Source organism: Trachypithecus francoisi, unplaced genomic scaffold (assembly GCF_009764315.1).
Source record: "Trachypithecus francoisi isolate TF-2019V2 unplaced genomic scaffold, Tfra_2.0 Lachesis_group13, whole genome shotgun sequence".
Taxonomy (NCBI): Eukaryota; Metazoa; Chordata; class Mammalia; order Primates; family Cercopithecidae; genus Trachypithecus; species Trachypithecus francoisi.
In genome coordinates, this window is record NW_022681458.1 from 118,364,067 (window position 1) to 118,386,078 (window position 22,012).

General features: G+C 47.4%; 1 protein-coding gene across 8 annotated transcripts in view; it reads right to left on the reverse strand.

The window, feature by feature from the left end:
• The window catches only part of LOC117095266 (SH3 domain and tetratricopeptide repeat-containing protein 1-like), a 563,227-nt gene that overhangs the window by 535,838 nt on the left and 5,377 nt on the right, over positions 1–22,012 (reverse strand). For 2 of the 8 annotated variants that reach the window (XM_033232071.1, XM_033232069.1), the window contains exons 1-4: positions 2,637–2,768; positions 2,213–2,334; positions 1,342–1,469; positions 71–267 (exon numbers count right to left, since the gene is read on the reverse strand). In XM_033232071.1, the coding sequence (XP_033087962.1) occupies positions 164–267; positions 1,342–1,469; positions 2,213–2,334; positions 2,637–2,687 (405 nt within the window). In that variant the 5' untranslated portion in view covers positions 2,688–2,768 and the 3' untranslated portion in view covers positions 71–163. Of the gene's footprint in view, positions 1–70; positions 268–478; positions 1,492–2,212; positions 2,335–2,636; positions 2,769–5,655; positions 5,696–12,554; positions 13,082–19,895; positions 19,951–22,012 lie in introns of those variants that run through there. The other 6 variants (XM_033232072.1, XR_004441879.1, XR_004441874.1 and 3 more) reach the window with 6 other exon arrangements.

Consider the following 22,012-nt stretch of genomic DNA (forward strand, 5'->3'; position numbering starts at 1 on the left):
CAAGGGGGCCAGGAACACCCAGAGCCCTGCCCCTCCCGACCCACCTTCAGCCCTGTCCCTCCCCACTTACCTTCAGGTCCTAGAAGATGATGTCACCGAGCACCAGGTACACCTTCACGGAGTAGAGGGTCTCCTCGTCGAACTCCAGTGGCGAGTTGCAGAGCTACAGGGCCTTGAGGTAGAAGTGCTCCACCAGCTTGCCATGGCCCAGCCGGTGGTGCAGGGCGGACAGCCGGTAGTAGGCCACATGCTCGTTCAGCCGGTCCCCTGGGGTGTAGGCCAAAGGGGCAGGTGTGAGGACATGGCTCCCTGGGGCAGTCAGGCACAGGCCCCTCAGGAGCAGGTATGCAGACCCCGGGCAGCACCTGGCTTGCCTCCAGACACCTGCGGTCACCTGGGTACCTCTGGCCAGTCCCTTCCGGGTTCCCAGACTCACTTTCCCATCTGCAAAGCAGAACTAATAAGGCCTGCCCCTGTCTACTGTGAGGCTTTGGCAAAGTCAGGCTTGGATGGCCCAGCTCTGTGCCTACACATAGCCACCTGCCTTTGCTCACTGGTTTTAACCAGCGGAGCACAAAAGCCATGCAGTCCAGGTGCTCCCGGGCACCCCGGCTCCATGCAACCCACAGACGTGACATCCGCCTCCTCCTGGGTGTGTCACGATCAGAGCCCCTTACCTTGGGGAGTCACTGCGTGCCTGAGCTCCAGGTCCCCCCACAGTTGCGCAAACCCAGCTAGGCTGTCTCTGATGTCCTCCCCTTTGCAGGGCGAGTGCCGTGGAGCCTGCATTCGATGCATTCCCACACAGCTGCACACCTACTCTGTACTGGGCCCCAGGACACAAGGCGCTGGGGCATGCGGCCCGCCCAGGGTTCCCTGTCTCTGGAAGAGGACAGACGACCTGGCACAGCACCAGGGGATGCCCGGCCTTAAGGGGCAGGCTGCTGGAAGGGGAACTGGGATTTCATCAGCCAGAGAGTTGTGTGGTTGATGAAGGTGGAAAGGGCACAAGACAAAGGGAATGTGCCACTCAGCCTGGCACATACAGGGACCGAGATGCCTGGCATGTCTGGAAGGCAGAGGGCACACTGGGCGGCCCTTGTGATCAGCAGCGGGAAGAGACAGAGGAAGCAGAGCTCAGCCAGGCAGGGAGCTCTGCGCTACGTGAGAGACCTCGGGCTGTGCCCCATGGCCAGACAGGGAAGCCAGCTGGGCAGATCTGTCTGCCTGGACAGGAGACCGGGAAAATCCAGCAGCTGTTTCAGCTCCTGCCCTGCAGACATGGAGGCTCGGCTCTGGCAAAGTGTGGGTCCTGGCAGGGCGGGCGCTCAGGGGACTTACCCAGAGTGATGCTGACAGCTAGGGCCATGTGGGCAAATTCCAAGCCCTTCTGGGGCTCCTTCAGCATGGCCAGCAGTGCCACCGGCTTGTTGTACAGCTGCGGCTCACCTTGCAGTTGCCCGTAGTCACTGCCAGGGGCCGGACCCGGTTCTACCACACAGGCAGGTGGGGTCAGGTTTCCCGCAGCACCCACCTTACCCAGCGCCCTCCTCAGAGCTCAAACATGGGCTTGGAGCTTTCCACGCCCCAGTTACCCCTGCACCTCCACAGAGCTCTGTGCTCTGGGATAACGCAAAGTTCAGACACCCAAGTTGGGGGCTGAAGAGTCATCTGAGGCCCATCCAGCTACACCTGGCAGCCTCAGACCAGCCTCTCCCACCGGGTCACCGGGGGTCTGACTGGGGGGAGCCAGCACTCCTCTCTGCTCTAAAAACACCACATTTATCTGTGCCCAGAGCTGAGCCACACCGTGAACTCAGAGGAAGGGAGAAGCCGTCCCCGTTTCGGGGTACATGCAGATCTGGGCCCTGGCCCTGGGCATCCCACTGACATGCTGTGTGTCCTTTGACATGTCCCTGTGCCTCTCTGAGCCTCAGTGTCCTCATCTGGAAGATGGGGACAGGACTTCCTGCTCATGGTTGCTTGAGATCATCAGGTGCAAAGCGTAGAGCCACTGTCATGTCCAGACACGAGCGTTTCTCCCAGGCAGGGGCACGGTCAATATCATTCCCGATGAGACCACTGGGAAACTAAGCATGTGCATGGGTGGCCCTGCCTCCAGGTGGGAGGCCTCTGCCCTGCCACACCTGTGCCTCAGCCCTCCTCGTGCCCCCCCTGAGGCCCAACCACATCAGCCCACAGGCCAGCTCACCTGGTAGAAGGACACGGCTTTCTCCCGCTCCCAGGCCCCACTGAAGAAGATGTCTCCAGCTGCCTCAAACAGCTCCACCCCAGGTTGGGGTCGCCTGTGTACAGGACCACATTCTGTGCCACCTGAAAGGAGGCAGAAGTTCCCTCAAGACCCACACCTGGGAGGTGCCACGCCCACCTTCGCCAGCCTCCTTCCTCTCACACACTGCAGGTACACCTGAGCATTTTTCAGACCTGTGCATTAGGGCTGCCCCACCACTGGCATGAGGACAATGAACTGATGCACCCCAGTGCCAGGAGGTGACTAAGCAGCTGCAGCCCAGGAGCCCAACACCTGTGAATCCTACCACCAGGGCTAGCCCTAGCCCACCCCGCCCTGCACTCAAACAGTCTCCGTGGTCCCCAGATTGCTGGGAGCCCATCACCTGGTTCCTTTCTGCGTTGCCACATCCCTGCAGCAGCTCAGGGCCACACATCAACAGTGTTTGTGGGTGGGCCTGGTCCCCTCTTGGCCATGAGCTCTTGATCCTTCTCCTCAGGTCAAGGAGGTATACAGCAGGTGCTCAATAATGAAAGCTTCACCAGGCTCGTGGGCTTCACAATTTGTTCCAGATCACACTGTGTTTGGGAAAGCCTCTGAAAACAGCCACTATGATAGATTCATTTTGTAAGGAGATGTGCCACGTGTCCCTTGGAGCAAGTTCTCCTGTGTGTTAACTGAGTGGTCCCATTCTTTGAGCATGTGCTGTATACCAGCAGGCACTGTGAGGTGCCACACCTCTGCTCTCAGGGAGAAGATGCTGGCCACCGGGGGAGAATGTGAGGGAACCAGTTGGAGGGAGGGAAAAGGCACACAACAGGTGCTCAGCAGTGGCTTAGGAATGAGTAGATGGATGGATGAATGGATGAGCAGATGTATAGACACATGGATGGATGGATGGGTGTGTGGATAGATGAATGCTTGGATGGATGGATGGATGGATGGATGGATGGATGGATGGACAGATGGATGGATGGACAGACGAATGGATGGACGGATGGGTGGATGGATGGGAGGATGGACGGGTGGGTGGGTGGTTGGAATGATGTGTGTATGTCTGTATGTATGTATGGGTGAGTAGATAATGTATGGATGGGTGGAGGGTAGATGATGTATGTACATATGGATGGATAGATGGTGGATAGATGAATGTGTGGATAAACAAATGGACACACAGATGAATGGAGGGATGGATTAATAGATAGATTGGTGGGTGGATGGATGAATGCTGCATGGATGGACGAATAGGTGAGTGGATGGATGGGTGAAAGGATGGATGATGGAAGGATGGATGGATGTTGGATGGATGGATGAATAGATGGGTGGATGTATGATGGATGGATGGAAGGATGAACAGGTGAATGGATGGATGATGGAAGGATGGATGGATGATGGATGGATGGAGGAATGGATTACTGGATGGATGGATGGATGAATGGAAGAATGAACAGGTGAATGGATGGATGTTGGAAGGATGAATGGATGGATCGATGGAAGAACAGGGGAATGGATGGATAGACGGATGAATGGATGGATGATAAAAGGATGTATGAATGATGGATGGATGAATGGACAGACGGATGGATGGATGGATGAACTGATGAAAGGATGGATGATGGAAGGATGGATGAATGAATGGATAAATGGATAGATGGATGAATGGTGGATGGATGGAAGGATGAACAGGAGGTGAGCGGATGGATGATGGATGATGGAAGGATGGATGGATGATGGATGGATGGATATACGGATGAATGGATAAATGGATGGAAGGATGAATGATGGATGGAAGGAAGGAAGGATGACCAGGTGAATGGATGGATGATGGATGGATGGGTGATGGACGGATGGATGAATGGATAAATGGATGGATGAATGGATGATGCATGGATGGATAAGTGGATGGATGGATGGATGGATGGGTGGATGGATGGAAGGATGAACTGATGAATGGATGGATGATGGAGGGATGGATGGATGAATGGATAAATGAATGGATGGATGAATGATGGATAGATGGAAGGATGAACAGGAGGTGAGTGGATGGATGATGGAAGGACGGATGGATGATGGAAGGATGGATGGATGATAGATGGATGGATATATGGATGACTGGATAAACAGATGAATGGATGAATGATGGATGGATGGAAGAATGAACAGGTGAATGGACAGATGATGGAAGAATGGTTGGATGAATGGATGGACAGACGAACAGGTGGATGGATGGTGGCTGAATGGATGGATGATAAAAGAATGGATGAATGATGAATGGACGAATGGATGGATGGATGGATGATGGATGGATGAATGGAAAGATGAACAGGTGAATGGATGGATGATAGAAGGATGGATGGATGTTGGATGAATGGAAGGATGAGCAGGCAAGTGGATGAATGATGGAAGGATGGATGGATGATGGATGGATGGAAGAATGAACAGTTGAATGGATGGATGATGGAAGGATGGATGGAAGGATGGATGGAAGGATGGATGAACCCGTGAATGGATGGATGGACGGGTGAATGGATGGATGATAAAAGGATGGATGAGGAATGAATGGATGGATGGATGAGCAGGTGAATGGATGGATCATAGATGGATGGAAGATGGTTGGATGGATAGAAGGATGAACAGCTGAATGGATGGATAATGGAAAGATGGATGGAAGGATGGATGGAAGGATGGATGGATGGATGGACAAACAGGTGAATGGATGAAGAGATGAGCAGATGAAGAATGGATGGATGACGTTTGGATAGAAGGATAAACAGTTGGATAGATGATGGAAAGATAGATGGAAGGATGGATAGATGGACGAACTGGTGAATGGATGGACGAACAGGCGAATGGACGGATGGACAGGTGAATGGATGGATGATAAAAGGATGGATGGATGATGGATGGATGGATGGAGGGATGGATGATGGATGGATGGATGGGTGGATGAACAGGTAAACAGATAGATGATGGAAGGATGAAAGGATGGGTTGATGGAGAGGTGAATGGATGGATAGACGGGTGAATAGATGGATCAGAGCTCACTGCAGCCTGATCAGAGCTCACTGCAGCCTCAACTCCTGGGCTCAAGTTATCCTCCTGCCTCAGCCTCCTGGAGTAGCTGGGACCACAGGCAGGTGTCACCATGACCAGTTAATGTTTTTAGATTTGTAGAGGCAGGGTCTTGTGCTATGTTACCCAGGCTGGTGTGGAACTCTTAGGCTAAAGTAATCATCTCACTTATATGGGGCCAGGCAGTGGCACATGCCCGCAATCACAGCACTTTGGGAGGATGAAGCAGGAGAATCACTTGAACCCAGGAATTCCAGACCAGCCTGAGCAACAGAGGGAGGTCCTGTGTCTGCAAAAAAATTTAAACGTTAGCTGGGCGTGGTGTTGTACACCTGTGGTCCCAGCTACTTGGGAGGCTGAAGTGGGAGGATCTCTTTTTTTTTTTTTTTTTTTTTTTTTTTTTTTTTGAGACGGAGTCTCGCGCTGTCACCCAGGCTGGAGTGCTGTGGCCGGATCTCAGCTCACTGCAAGCTCCGCCTCCCGGTTCACGCCATTCTCCTGCCTCAGCCTCCCGAGTAGCTGGGACTACAGGCGCCGCCACCTCGCCCGGCTAGTTTTTTGTAGTTTTTAGTAGAGACAGGTTTCACCGTGTTAGTCAGGATGGTCTCGATCTCCTGACCTCGTGATCCGCCCGTCTCGGCCTCCCAAAGTGCTAGGATTACAGGCTTGAGCCACCGCGCCCGGCCTGAGAGGATCTCTTGAGCCTAAGAGGCTGAGGCTGCAGTGAGCCATGATCGCATCACTCACTCCAGCCTGGGAGAAAGTGAGACCCTGTCTCCAAAAAAAAAAAAAAGAAAAAGAAAAATGAGCATCATCCATATTAAAGACAGGTATTGTCTTTTTGAAAATTTAATTACAGTTATATAATGGACATGTAAAATGTCCAGTTTGAAAGTTTACAAAATATATAACTCTAAGTATTCTTACCTTAAAATTCTGATTCCTACCTAAGATGTCGCATACTATTTACATAAGTATCACAATGCCTGGACAACAACTAAAAATGTGTACGAGGGAGAAAAATGAGCATGTATGCCTATTAATTAAGGTGTATTTCCCCCTTATTACATAAAAAAGTCATCACGGCAAACCCCTGTGACTGTATCTAAAGCAAGCCTACAGTTTTACCTCTGTGTATTATAAAATGCAAGGCTAAAATTCAAATACTAAACATTTCCTGAAGCCAAGGGTAGTTTACTTAAAATAAATGCCTAGGGCCTCTATCGAAAATATGAAAAAGTTAGCTACTTCATAGCCATTTCAATCTAAGTTCAGCTTTTTCTTTTTTAATTGACACATAATTGTGTACTGTACATATGTATGGAGTACACATAGTGATGTTATAATACATGTAATGTATGTGATCAGCGTAAATAGCATATCCGCCATCTCAAACATTTATCATTTCTTTGCATTGGTAACGTTCAATACCCTTCCTCCAATTATCTGGAACTATATATATATATATATTTTTTTTTTTTTGAGACAAAGGCTTGCTCTGTTGCCCAGGCTGGAGTGCAGTGGTGTGATCTCAGCTCACTGCAACATCTGCTTCCCAGGTTCAAGCTGTTCTCCTGCCTCGGCCTCCCTGGTAGCTGGGGTTATAGGCACCCACCACTATGCCCAGCTAATTTTTGTATTTTTAGTAGAGACAGGGTTTCACCACGTTGGCCAGGCTGGTCTCAAACTCGTGACCTCAGGTGATCCACCCAACTCAGCCTCCCAAAGTGCTAAGATTACAGGCATGAGCCACCAGGCCCAGCCTGAAACTATATATTCTTGTTAACTATAGTCATCCTATGTTATAGAACACTAGAACTTATTCCTATCCAGCTATAATTTTGTATCCTTTAACACATTTCTCCCTATCTCTCTCTTCCCCCACCCTTCTCACCCTCTAGGAGCCTCTGTCTACTTTCAACTTCCATGAGATCCACTCTTTTTTGCCTTCCACGTAAGAGAACATGTGCCGTGTAATTTTCTGTCCCTGGCTTATTTCATAATATCTTCCAGTTCCATCCACGTTGCTGAGAATAACAGGACTTCATCCTGTGTTATGGCTGAATAGTACTCCACTGTGTATCAATACCACATTTTCTCTATTCATCATCTGCTGTTGGACACGGAGGCTGGTTCCATGTCTTGGCTATGGTGAACAGTGCTGCAGGAAACACAGAGGTGCAGATGCCCCTCCGACACTGATTTCCTTTTCTTTGGGTATCTACACTGTGCCGGGGTCCAGCCCTGGCGTGGTCAGGGTACCCCAAAGGGGAGAGGCAAGGTGGCGAGAGACAATAAAGACACCAGACACAACATGCAAGAGGACACAGACAAGACTGCAGCCCAGCAAAAGGCTGACAGCCCTGAATGATTTTTACTATAGGCTTATATAGTATTTTATAGAACAATTGTCAATCAGTAGAGCATTAGGCGATTACATAATTATATATAGAACAATTGTCAATCAGCAGAGCATCAGGCGATTACATAACTATATATAGAACAATTGTCAATCAGCAGAGCATCAGGCGATTACATAATTATATATAGATTATCAGGATATTCTCAGAAGTTCATCAAGAACAGTTCTCTTCATGGATGGTCAGTTTGTTCTTCTTTCCTTGGTTACCCTTTTGAGGAATCCTGTTTTCTTTCTATGGAACTAGATAAGCAAGCTTAATGGTTAATATAACAAAGTCTTGTATCAGACTTGGTGGCTCTTGCGGTTACAGGTGCTAGACGGGACCATTGAAGTAAACCTGTGTGGCTTTCAGGAAAAGGTTGCAGGGACAATTATAGCAGACAATTGTTTATAAGCTTTGAACTGGCACAGCAGTTCCTTAAAGTGTATAGAGTGCAAGGTTATATTTTAACATTGATTAAATAACTATGTACAACAATTTTTCTTTTTTTGTTTAGGGCACCAAGTTTAACATCCTCGTCTCCTTTTTGCATCCCACAAACTTAAATCTTTCCATGGAATTAACCTTCCATTTATTTACATCATTCTTTTACTATATATATATATAATCCCCAGAATATGAAATAAGTTGGGAACTTAACCATGACCAATTTTGCATAGAATTTTTGCCTTTAAGGGGATACCATATTTCCTTTTTTCTTTTTCCTTATGTGTTCCCATCACATACCCCCACTGGCCATTAAACCATATTGTAGGGACAGGCCCAGGGCCAAGTTTTCTGAGGGTAATGTGGTAAGATCTCTCTTCTATCTTTTCAGCTCATGAGTATTGCCCCATTTTCCAGGATCTGGAGTGGGGGTGGGCAGTACTATTACCGAATGAGTAACACTCCCCAGACCTCACCGTGAATCCCCTCCAATAGTTGTCTGCATGTATATGATCAACCAAATGCAAAGCAAAATAACATAGATTATTTCAGCGATATAGGAGAGTCCACCAGTGCCACCTGCTGCACAGGCCTTGGATGTGGCCTTGCCAACATCCAGAGGGCTCTGAGCCTTTCTCAGGAGCAGCCTTATGCGATCAGGGTCCGGGCCGTCCCTCTCCTGCATGGCCTGCGCCAACACTGTAGTGGGACTGCTGGATCACACTGTAATTTCATTTGCAGTTTTCTGAGGAACCTCCATACTGTTTGCCATAGTGGGTGCCCTAGCTTACTCTTACTCATTTTCCTTTTTCTCTTTGAGACAGAGTCTCACTGTTGCCCAGGCTGGAGTACAGTGGTGCAATCTTGGCTTGCTTACTGTAGCATCCACCTCCTGGGTTCCAGTGGTTCTCATGCCTTGGCCTCCCGAGTAGCTGGGATTACGGGCACCCGCCTCTGCACCGGGCACATTTTTGTATTTTTTTAGTAGAGATGGGGTTTCACCACGTTGGCCAGGCTGGTCTTGAACTCCTAGCCTCAAGTGACCCACCCATCTCAGCCGCCCAACAGTGCTGGGATTACAGGTGTGATCCACCACTCCCAGCTAATTTTTGTGTTTTTAGTAGAGACGGGGTTTTACCATGTTGGCCAGGCTGGTTTCAAACTCCTGACATCAGGTGATCTGCCCGCCTCGGCCTCCCAAAGTGCTGGGATGTCAGTGTGCACCACACGCCCAGTCAGCTGCTCTAGTGTACAGCCCCCTACAGTGTGTAAGAGCTCCCTTTTCTCCATATCCTCGCCAGCACTTGTTATTTTTTATCTTTTTGATAATACTCGTCCTAACAGGTGAGATGATACCTCACTGTGGTTTTGATTTGCATTTCTCTAATTATAAGTGATAATGAGCATTTTTTTCATATATTTTTTGGCCAGTTGTATGTCTTCTTTCAAGAAATGTCTGTTGTATTGGGTTTGGTGACACAAACCTGTAAGCCCAGCACTCAGAACGCTAAGGCAGGAGGACAGCTTGAGCCTAGACCAGCCTACGCAGCATAGCGAAACCCTAGCTCAAAAAAAAAAAAAAAGAAAACAAAAGAAAAGAAAAGAAATGTCTGTGTCTGTTCAGCTTTTTGACCTCCAAAAATTAAGAGCCCATTTTGGAATCAGACAACCTGCCTGATTCAGAGACAATCTGTGTTTCGTTCTACTCTGCTACTTCCTATGTGACTTTTGGAAGTTTCCTTAGATACTTTGAGCTCAACTTCCTCAACATTAGCCAGGACTAAATACCATCTGCCTCTGCTGGTTAACGCTGAGGACTCAAAGGAGAACCTCCACAACACCACTTCACAATGTCACCTGGTGGAAGCCCCTCAATGCGGGGCTGGTAGGATCATCTGAAGACAAGTACAACTTTCCTTTCCACTGTCCCAGGCTCACTCTGCATATGATTAGGAAGGAATAGCGAATAAAGGAAACCAAAATAATTGTTTAATTTTTAAAAAGTGGGGTGGTGGGAAAATAGGAGGGAGAGGAGGGGAAGGAAAAGCACCCTGTCACAAATTGTAGTCCAGGGCTCATCTCGGCCTCCTCACTCAGGCAATCACCAGTCCCCACCTCCTGGGGAGGGGTACTTTGTCGGCTGGCTTCACCCATATGGAAGGCACTGCCACAGATGTTCAGAAACCAGGAGCACCTTGAAATGGGCAATGTGCTTTGGGTAGGAGACCTACAATTTCCCCAAAGAAACCACGGCACAAAAGTGACCCACATAGAAGGCACCAACAGGCCGGGCGCGGTGGCTCAAGCCTGTAATCCCAGCACTTTGGGAGGCCGAGACGGGCGGATCACGAGGTCAGGAGATCGAGACCATCCTGGCTAACACAGTGAAACCCCATCTCTACTAAAAAATACAAAAAACTAGCCGGGCGCGGTGACGGGCGCCTGTAGTCCCAGCAACTCCGGAGGCTGAGGCAGGAGAATGGCTTAAACCCAGGAGGCGGAGCTTGCAGTGAGCTGAGATCCGGCCACAGCACTCCAGCCTGGGCGGCAGAGCGAGACTCTGTCTCAAAAAAAAAAAAAAAAAAAAAGAAGGCACCAACGGCTGTAAATACTTGGTGGCAAAAACTGATGTCATACCTTCTGTACAGGAGACATACACCCAAATAAAACTTGCCAAAATAGCAGAGAAAAAAATACAGCAGACATCCAGTGCCATTCTGTTACAGAAATATTTATATCCCAAAGCCACGGACCTCTCTGGGACACTGTGTTTATTTCCACGTTTCATGGAAGATGTTTGAGTGCACTCACGTGTGTCTCAACAAACTTCCAGTCCCTGCTCTAAACCCTGTGGCTCCTCAGCAAAACCCAAAAACAAGTATCAGTTTTCCTTCCAAATGGGAAATTTTCTGACCTAGCGAAACCAGCATCAAATCCACTTATTATGAGATAGCTGATTACAGGCGAAGCCCTCTAGTCCCAGGATGACTTCCCTCCTGCAGAAGCGGGAAGGATGTGCATAGCACTGGCCTGCCAGACCAAATCTCCAGGCAGTTTCAAACCATGGCTGCTCAGGTGAGCCATGATAAAAATCAAAACCAAGTATCTGAAAAGTGTACATGTCAAGAACCAGACCTCGGACCAGACTCAGCAGAAATGGATGTTGCAAGGTTTGTTCCGAGACCTCCTCTCCATGCCCCCTCTCCCAGGGACCTCCCTCCTTGCACTAGGGGCCCAGGGCCAATGGACTGCTCCCTTACCTCTAGCCCAGTGCATTTTCAGGAACAGCTCCCAGACTGTACCACACCCTGAAATGTATTCACTGAATGCACTATTTCTTCAAATGATCGTAAATCACCTGACTATAACAACAATTGTTTTAAAAGTGTTCTCTCTCTCTCGGGAATCGTGCCATGAGTTTCAGCAAGCAGCTTTCCTTCTCTCTACTGCAATTCTATCATTTGCAAAATGTTAACAACCCATAGAAATGTTTTAAAAACCCTTAAGGCCCACTTCATGTAGCCTGCCTGGAGCACAGACCCTGTTACATGGTAAATGCCCACTGAAGGTGAGTTATCTGTAGCTATTATTACCTAGCACTCCAGCGAACAAAAGGAGTCGATCAGGTCTCATCGTATCACCATGAAAGGATGTCCATGTAGACTGCGCAGTGGGAGTAGGGGTACTCAATGTTTATCAGGTACTATTTTGTTTTTTACAAAATATACATATATATTTGTAGGTACACTGGAAAAGATCTGGAAGGAAATATACCCAGTGTTAATAGTGACTACCCCAAAGACACATTCATCCAAACACACAACAGAGAAACACTCACTATCTTTCTGTCTTCCATATCATTTGAACTATTTTCAATAAGCATCTATGGCTTTTGTAAAGTTTTTGAAAGGAATTTATTGCATTTTTTTTCTGGAGGAACAAGCAGGAGCATGAAAAAGGTGGAAACAGAAGGTAAAATGGAATGGGACTCAATGGAATTGAGTTCAAGCCAGGCTCAGCAGGCACACGAACCACGCACCTCTCACTACAACTCAATACCAGCTCTCTCTTCTCTTGGTCCAATGGCCCAAGACTTAGAGATAAAATGTTTATTGTGATCACATCAATCACACCAAGGAGCTTGGAACCACCGTTTCAAACTCCTCTGGTTCTGTGCACCTGCCGGGGCTGTTAGCTTTCCTCCTGTGCCTTTGGCTGGCCCGTGATCCCCTAGTGGTGGAAATGCACCCTGATACTTAGCCATCACCCCCACAACACTCAGCACCGCATAGAGACCAGAGCAGTGATGCCCACTCGTACTGTGATTCTACTTATAAAGCAAAGGACCAGGGGCCAGATGTGTCTTGTCTTTGTTTACTCACCAGCTGTTGCTTGAACCAGAACAAAGCTAGGTCTCCTGATGCCCAGAAAAGAGCTAGTGCCTGTCCCACTAGAAACGTGGTGAAAATGTTTTGCTTGCTGTGAAAAGATGCACTACTGGAGAAGATGGGTGCAACTTCTCATGGAGGCACTCAGCCCAGATCACCAGGAAACAGGGCTGCCGGATGAGACACTTGGCCCAGCTCACCAGGAAACAGGGCTGCTGGATGAGACACTCGGCCCAGGTCACCAGGAAACAGGGCTGCTGGATGAGACACTCGGCCCAGCTCACTAGGAAACTGGTCTGCCGGATGAGACACTAAGCCCGTCTACCGGAAAGGAAGTCTGGCTGGGCAGTGGAGGGAAATTCACACAGCCCAACGGCAGCAACAGCATGAACAAAACAAAAAATACCTGACTGGAAAGCCATAGCCGGGCTAGCAAATTCGAAACAGAGCCACAATCCTAGCAGCACACATCACTGCAACGCAGAGCTTCAGTCAGTGTGCGCACACTTTAAGTAGAAATGTAGAATGTCCATGTTTTTGGAATAGGGCTATTTGTGTGAGTGTGATGTCAAAGAAAACAGCTGAGAAGAAACTGTTGGCAAGGAAATAGAAATAGGCGCCCTTACACATTGACAGTGAGATAACGGTATGGCGCTAACGGAAGGGAATCGAGCAACACCCATCAACATTTAAAATGTGCACAACTGGATCCCACAATTCCATTTCTAGCAATGCATCCTATGAACATACTCATGCAAATATGGAAGAATTACGTACAACTCAGCATTGATTAATCCAAACGGTTGGGAACAACCTAAATATTTCCCAGTGGGGAACTGGTGGAGAACAGTGTTTATCTTATGCCAACATCTGTGTTTTTAAAAAGAAGATACATAGGCTGGGCGCAGTCACTCACACGTGTAATCCCAGCACTTTGAGAGGCTGAGGCAGGTGGATCACGAGGCCAAGATATCCAGACCATCCTGGCCAACATGGTGAAACCCTGTCTCTACTAAAAATACAAAAATTATCTGGGCGTGGTGGCACACGCCTGTAGTCCCAGCTACTCAGGAGGTTGAGGCAGGAGAATCGCTTGAACCCAGGAGGCAGAGGTTGCAGTGAGCTGAGATCACACCCACCTGGTGACAGAGCAAGACTCCATCTTGGAAAAACAAACAAACAAACAAAACTGGCAGCAGTGGTCACAGGGCAGTGACTGGAGTAGGACTGCCTTTCACTCTCCAGGACCTTTTGAATGTCGCTTATATTATATATTCAAAATATATGACTACAGCAAATATTTTCAAAGTAACTACGAAAAACTGGAGATATAATATTATCATAACACACAGGACTGTTGCATAATTAAAGGATGAAAAACATTAAGCACTATCAGAGTTCAAAGGAAAAAGATGAACTCTAGCTTGGATGTCAGAGCGGGGATCATGTAAAAGAAGTGAGTATTTCAAGTCTTGAAGGATAGAGAAGATTTAAAGAGACAGAAGTGTGGAGATGATGTCCCAGATGGAGATAAGAACATAGGCGAAGACGATGAAGAGATGAGAAGGTATAAATTCTAAGTGCAGCTCTCAGGCTGGGCTTCAGAACAGGGCTTAGGCAACAAGCTGGAGTGCAAGGCTGATGGCGGGAATGGAAACACTGAAACCCAAACTTGCATATCACGCCCGGATCATGAGCCTTGAATGCGAAGCCAGGGAACCCGTCCTTGATCTTAACAATGAAAAATCACTGGGCTGGGTGTGGAGGCTCATGCCTGTAATCCAGTGCTTTGAGAGGCTGAGGTGAGAGGACTGCTTGAGGCCAGGATCTTGAAACCACCCTGGACAACACAGCAAGACTCTGTCCTTACAAAATTTTAAAAATTAGCTAGGCAGGATAGCACACCTGTAGTCCCAGCTACTCAGGAGGCTGAGGTGGGAGGATCACTTGAGCCCAGGAATTTAGGGTTACAGTGAGCTCTGATGGCACGCCTGCATTCCAGCCTGAGCAACAGAGCAAGGGCATGTCTCAAAAATCAAATAAAATGAAATAAAATCACTAAAAGTCTGTATAGATATAAAGTATAAAATCATACCATATATGATTTAATCCAGATATATAATATAAGTAAGAGGGGGAAAAGAGAAATTAGGAAGTTATTATAAAAAGCAAGTCAACTAAGACGTGAGAAAAGGCCCTGGGTTCACAGCGCTATCTTTATATAAAGGAATGAACTACCACATTTATTTTCATGGCATCACCAACTTAAAAACAGGCTACAGTATTCTGGAACCATCTCTGTATCAGTCAAATCAGATGGCCATAATACCATAGGCAAATGCCATAATAAACACCATAGGCTGTGTGGTTTATTTTATTTTATTTTATTTTTTTTTTTGAGGCGGAGTCTCGCTCTCTCTCGCCGGACTGGAGTGCAGTGGCCAGATCTCAGCTCACTGCAAGCTCCGCCTCCCGGGTTTACGCCATTCTCCTGCCTCAGCCTCCCGATAGCGGGACTACAGGCGCCGCCATCTCGCCCGGCTAGTTTTTGTATTTTTAGTAGAGACGGGGTTTCACCGTGTTAGCCAGGATGGTCTCGATCTCCTGACCTTGTGATCCGCCCGTCTCGGCCTCCCAAAGTGCTGGGATTACAGGCTTGAGCCACCGCGCCCGGCCGGCTGTGTGGTTTAAACATTAGTTTATTTCTCACAGCTCTGGAGGCTGGAAGTCCAAGATCAAGGTGTCGGCTAACTCAGTTCCGGGACAGGGACCTCTTCCTGGCTTGCAGACAGCCACCTTTCTCTTGTTTCCTCACACAGGGCAGTGGGAGCTCTCTGCTTTCTCTTTTTTTTTTTTTTTTTTTGAGACAGAGTCTCACTCTGTCAGCAGGCTGGAGTGCAGTGGCACAATCTCAGCTCACTAGCTCACTGCAACCTGCTACTCCCTGGTTCAAGCAACTCTCCTGCCTCAGCCTCATGAGTAGCTGGGATTACAGGCACGTGCCACCACACGCAACCGATTTTTGTATTTTTAGTAGAAACAGGGTTTCAGGATGGTCTCAATCTCCTGACCTTATGATCTGTCCACTCGGCCTCCCAAAGTGCTGGGATTACAGGTGTGAGGCACCACACCCGGCCTGGTTTCTCTTCTTCTAAGGGCACTAATCCTGTCAGACAAGGGCCCACGCTCATGATCTCATCTAACTCTAATCACCTACCAAAGGTCCTATCCCCCACTACCATCACACTGGCACTTAGGGCTCCAGTACAACAATCTGGGGGAGACATAAACATTCAGTTGATAACAATGTCTTTTCAATCCTGTTGAAAAAGCAACCGAATGAGTAGGCGACAAAGTAGTACCTTCTATGTAAACAAGTCAGGACTTTTCGTATTTCTGCTAACACATTAAAGTCAATTTAAAATGTCTGATAACAAGAGTCAGAAGCAGAGATGAATGAAAGTTAGTTACTCTGCATTTTAGGCCCACATTGAGTTGTCTTCCAATGACATTGTGGCACAAAGAACACTGCTTTCTATTCCTGGTTTGGCCATCAAAGAAGCTGGAACAGTTCCCTGTATTTCCATTTATCTTGAAAGTTGCTGGGATGACCTGGCAGACCTCCAAGGTCCCTTCCATTCACAAATTCCACAAATAACTTCCTACCAAGAGAGGCTACACAAATAAACTACACTGATGAAGGAGAAAGCTAACACTAGCAAACAATGAGATGCACACAAGACAAGACGTATAGAGAAGTGGATCAATCACAAACTGGTGGATGATGAGCCAGCAGTGGATAAAAACACATTCCCTAACGATGGACAGAGAGGCAATGGCGCTGAGGTAGTATTGTTGAAGATTTCCTATTTTAAATCTTCAAGATAAATGGCCCAGTTGTTTATATTCATTCTGATTAAATATGAACGTGAAAACTTCCTCCAGGGGACACAGACATCTAAAAAGTTCCCAATGTATCCAATTTGTCATTTGATATTTTTACTGACAAGAAAAATGAGGGACTGAATATACACACAGACCATGCCTGATCATATGTATAAAGACAGAACTCAGACCACAACCTGTAGCTGCCCACCCAGGAAACCAAACCCCTATCTACAGGAAACAGCCAGGAGGCCAGCCAGGCTAGCACATCAAACAGGAAGCCAGACTGCTCTCTCTCCACAACCCAGAAACTAAACCACAACTCTGTCCCACGTGGCCAGGACTTGACTCAAAACTGACAGCCACCCTAATTTTGGCCCCTATTTTCAGTTAGGATCATTCAGAGAAAGTCAAATGTACCCCTAACCAATCACATAGGACACCCCACTTCTGCACAGCCGCCTCCAGCCCCCACAACAGCCTCCACTGGGAGCCGTTCTTTTCCATCCTGAAGCTTCCCCACTCCTCATCCGCCACTCACTCACATGTCAGTCTCTGCCACACGCAAGTGACAGTGCCGACTCCCTTGCCCCAGCAGCTCTGAGAAAGACGCCTCTGCCCGTCTCATGTGGGCGGCCTTCCTTTATTTCCCCCAAAGAATAAATCTTAAATGACAGGCTTCTCTCTATATGGCCAAGCTATACAATTCAGAAGCCCAGCATGGCAGATTCCAAGCCTGGAAAGACCATACACCCCTCAGGTCTTCTTTCCACAAAACACAGCTTCCTTGAGTTCTTCAGTCACTCCGACCAACCTCGGAAAGAACCAGTGTTATGGAAAGATCAAGGGCCTTGAAGTCAAACTTCTGAGTTCATCAAGTACTTTTTCTTTCCCCTTAAGAAATCACATGGCCTTGGCCAGGCGTGGTGGCTCACACCTCTAATCTCAGCACTTGGGGTGGCCGAGTTGGGCGGATCACCCAAGGTTGGGAGTTCAAGACCAGCATAACCAACATGGAAAAACCCCGTCCCTACTAAAAATACAAAATCAGCCTGGCGTGGTGGCGCATGCCTGTCATCCCAGCTACTCGGGAGGCTGAGGCAGGAGAATCACTTGAACCTGGGAAGCAGAGGTTGTGGTGAGCCGAGATCGTGCCATTGCACTGCAGTCTGGGCAAGAAGAGCAAAACTCTGTCTCGAAAAAAAAAAAAAAAAAACAGCAACAACAACAAATGACGTGACCTTGAACAATTTTCTTAACTTCTCTAAGCCTCTATCTTCATCTTCAATAAAATAATTTTACCTCCAAGATTGCATTAAATGGAATCCCACATGTAAAACAGCTGACAAATATTAGAGGCCCAACAGCTGTGCGCTCCTACTGCCGCCCCACTTTACCCCAAAGGAGAAGCGAAGACATCCAGAAAAAGCCTGTTGATCCCTACACCTCAGCATCCTGTTCTCACACAAGGTGCAGTGGGATCCAGACTTACCAGGGTCACCCAAATACAAGACACGTTTTGATTTTTCAACTTAGATACACATGGCTTCTAACGTTCACCATATATGATCCATAATTGAGAAGAGATTTTCCTACACTACCCCGTGGTTCTATTTTAGCAGACTTAGATGTGCTATAATAGCTCACTCTCTTAAGCCTTCTTCAGTATCAAAAACAAAACTTTAATCTGTAACACGGTTATCAGCAGTGAAAGTGGAAATGCGACCTATGAGTCAAAATGACCCTCTGCCCCGCCCCGCCACACCCTACAAAAAGGAGTATTTGGGCTGATTATGAGAATGCTGTCTGTATTCTCAGGGACAGACAAATGCCTACTCTGGTTAGAAGCTGCGCGCTCAGCTGTCAGGGTAGAAAGCTCCCCACACCCTCTACCCAAGGAGAAGAGAAGCAAATGGGGTGGCCAACTCCAGGACGTGGACTGTTTAGTGTGGTTTCTGCAGTCCAGGTCACCGCCATGGGTGAATCTTTTCCTTCCTTATTTTCCACCCAAGTGCCCAAGGTCCTACCGCTGCTATAGGGCCTCTTCCCTAGGATGAGTCAGCCCAGCTATTCCCCTTCCCTTTTTTTTTTTTTTTTTGAGACGGAGTCTCACTCTATCACCTAAGTGGGAGTTCAGTGGTGTAATCTTAGCTCACTGCCACCTCTGCCTCCCAGGTTCAAACAATTCTCCTGCCTCAGCCTCCCAAGTACCTGAGATTACAGGCACCCACCACCACGCCCAGCTAATTTTTATATTTTTAGTAGAGACAGAGTTTCAACTTGTTGGCCAGGCTGCTCTCGAACTCCCGACCTCAGGTGATCCACCTGCCTTTGCCTCCCAAAGTGCTGGGATTACAGGCATGAGCCACCGATCTGCCGAGTCAGCCCAGCCATCCTGACTTTTTGTTCTGGCAAAATTACTGTCTTCCACGTCTACCTTCCAAGTAGCTCAATCAGAGATCTGGCCTTGGGGCAGGCTTGAAGAATCCCTGTTTTTGGTCCTCAGAGAGGTCCCACAGGGCTGGACAATTCCAAGACTTGTGTCCTTAAAAAGGAAAGAAACCTCACATACATGGCTCTCACAGAGCTCAGGCAGAGCTCAGGCAAGGCTTGGGAGGCGGCCCTAAGGTTTGGGTGTGTCATCTACGATAACAGCTAAGAGATCTGAAGCCAGCTGTCTGGGTTCAAACCTCAATTCCAACAGCACTGGCTGTGTGATGTTAGATAACGTCCCCAGCCTCTCTGTGGTTCAGTTTCCTCACTGTAAAAGGGCCACAATAATAGAGCTGCTCTAAAAATTAAGTGAATTAGTGCGTAAAAGGTATTTAGTACAATGCTTGGCACACGGGGGAGTTCAACAGACACGTATTGAACAGAGTAACTTAGCAATATCTAAATATACTCATGCAGGCCAGGTGCAGTGGCTCACACCTGTAATCCAAAACTTTGGGGAGGCTGAGGCGAGAGGGGCCACTTGAGCCCAGAGTTTGAGACTACATGGGCACACAGCAATATTCCATCTCTAAAAATAAAATATATGTATACATACACTCATATATTCACAGGTATTTATAATATACAAATAGCTGGAATACAGACTTACTATTCACAATGGTTACTTCTAGAGAAGGGGGAACGCAAATTTCAGATTTTTAACCTACACATATATCTTGTATTCTCTGAAAAATTAAGCAAATTGTATGTATAAATTTGCCCCAAAACACATAGTAGAACAATGTAGTTTTGACTCAAAAATCTTCAAATCATGATGGAATTGTCCTGTGAAAGTAAACTTAGAGAGATGAAAAGTCTCCCTCCAGCCTAAATGCTCTTTCATATGACCTATATGACACAAACCAATGCAGACACACACAATCCTTTCCCCACTGTCATAAGAAGTTTTCAGTGAACTGCATTCCCCTTTACAAACTAGATGATAGTTACAGTTACCAGGCAAGAACGTGGATCTAGTTCTGCTTTTTCAAAGACCAATGTTCCTCACATATAGCAATGCATTCTTCAACCGGTCAACTGCACACAACACACCTGAGGTGACAGACGCAAAGTGCTTGGCACTTACTTACTCTTACCGGTTTATTACAAAGAAGAGAACACAGGAACAGCCAAATGCAAGAGACGCACAGAGCACACCATGGGGCAGAGAGGTCGGGGCTCCCATGCCATTCCTGGAAGTGCCTCTTCCCCAGCACCAAATGAGTTCACCAAAGCAGAAGCTCTCCAAACCCAATATTTACAGGGATTTATGGAGTTTTCATAACAGACATGATTAAGTCATTGGCCACCCGTGACTAGCTCAATCTCCAGCCTGTCTCGTCTCCCCTCCCAGAGGTAGGGCTGAGGCTGATCCATCCAACTCTTTAATCATGACTCATCTTTCTGGCAACCAGCCCTGATCCTGAACCTGTCCAGGGGCCCAAAGCCACCTGTCATCTCATTATCATACAAAAGACACTCCTATCACCCCAGAGATTCCAAAAGTCTTAGAAGTTCTTGTGTCAGGTATGGAAACCTAAGACCAAATATTACAACCAATGATGTTCCTATCTCTCAGGAAGCTACAATGGTTTTAGAAGCTCCGGGCCAAAAACCAGGAAGAATACTAAATAGATACACTATTGTACTATGTATGACACTATCATGATCATTTTTTTTGAGACAGAATCTACCTCTGTTGCCCAGGTTGGAGTACAGTGGTGCGGTCTCAGCTCATGGTGCGATCTCAGCTCATGGTGCGATCTCAGCTCACTGCAACCTCCACCTCCCAGGTTCAAGCAATTCCTGTGCCTCACCCTCCTGAGTAGCTGGGACTACAGGTGTGCGACACTACAGCTGACTAATTTTGGCATTTTTTAGTAGAGACAGGCTTTCACTGTGTTGGCCAGGCTGGCCTTCAACTCCTGGCTTCAAGTGATCTGCCCGCCTCAGCCTCCCAAAAATCGGAGATAAGTCACGAGCCACCATGCCTGGCCTCATTATCACAATAATTATACTGAGAGGATGGGGGAGAAAAACGTGGACAACATGAGGAGCGGGAAGGGTAAGCAACCTAAATCCTTGTCTTCCACAGTAGGACATCTCCCTGTCTTTCACACAATCTAGAAGAACGAGCTAAAACATAAACACAGTAACCTCCAAGGAGCAGAGATCAGAGTAGAGAAGGGTAAGGTAGGGGATTGCTGGGTATTGTCCTAAGACTTGTTAATTTCTGACTCTTAGAGCTGTACGCCTGTACAACTTTGCTAAAAATGAGTATTTATCTGTAATCCCAGCACTTTGGGAAGCCAAGTTTGGCAGATCACGAGGTCAGGAGATCAAGACCATCCTGGCTAACACGATGAAACTCCATCTCTACTAAAAATACAAAATATTAGCCAGGCGTGGTGGCGGGCACCTGTAGTCCCAGCTACTTAGGAGGCTGAGGCAGGAGAATGGTATGAACCCAGGAGGCAGAGCTTGCAGTGAGCTGAGATCACGCCACTGTACTCCAGCCTGGGTGACAGAGCAAGACTCCGTCTCAAAAAAAAAAAAAAAAAAGTATTTAATTTTTAATCAAAATCTGATACTTGACCAACAACAATAGTATACTAAGTGATATGGTTTTTTGTTTTTGTTTGAGAGAGGGTCTTCCTCTGTTGCCCAGGCTGGAGTGCCGTGGTGCAATTCTAACTTACTACAGCCTATAGTTGGAGGTCTCGCTATGTTGCTGGTCTTAAACTCCTGACCTCAGTGGATCCTATTGCCTCAGCCTCCCTAAGTGCTGGGATTACAGGTGTGAGCCACCACACCAGGCTCAAGTGGCGTATTCTAAAATTTTTGGAATCCAACCACTTTGAAAATGTATGGAGAGCTATAATTGTCTCCCATAAACACATGGATGCATATACACAAAATTGTTGCACAGGATTTTGGGGACGTCATAATTTCTGAGAGCTGGGTTAAGATCCTTAGGATTATAGATTCTGATTTCTTTTTTCTTTTTTTCTTTTTTTTTGAGACAGAGTCTCGCTTTGTCGTCCAGGCTGGAATGCACTGTGTGATCTCGGCTC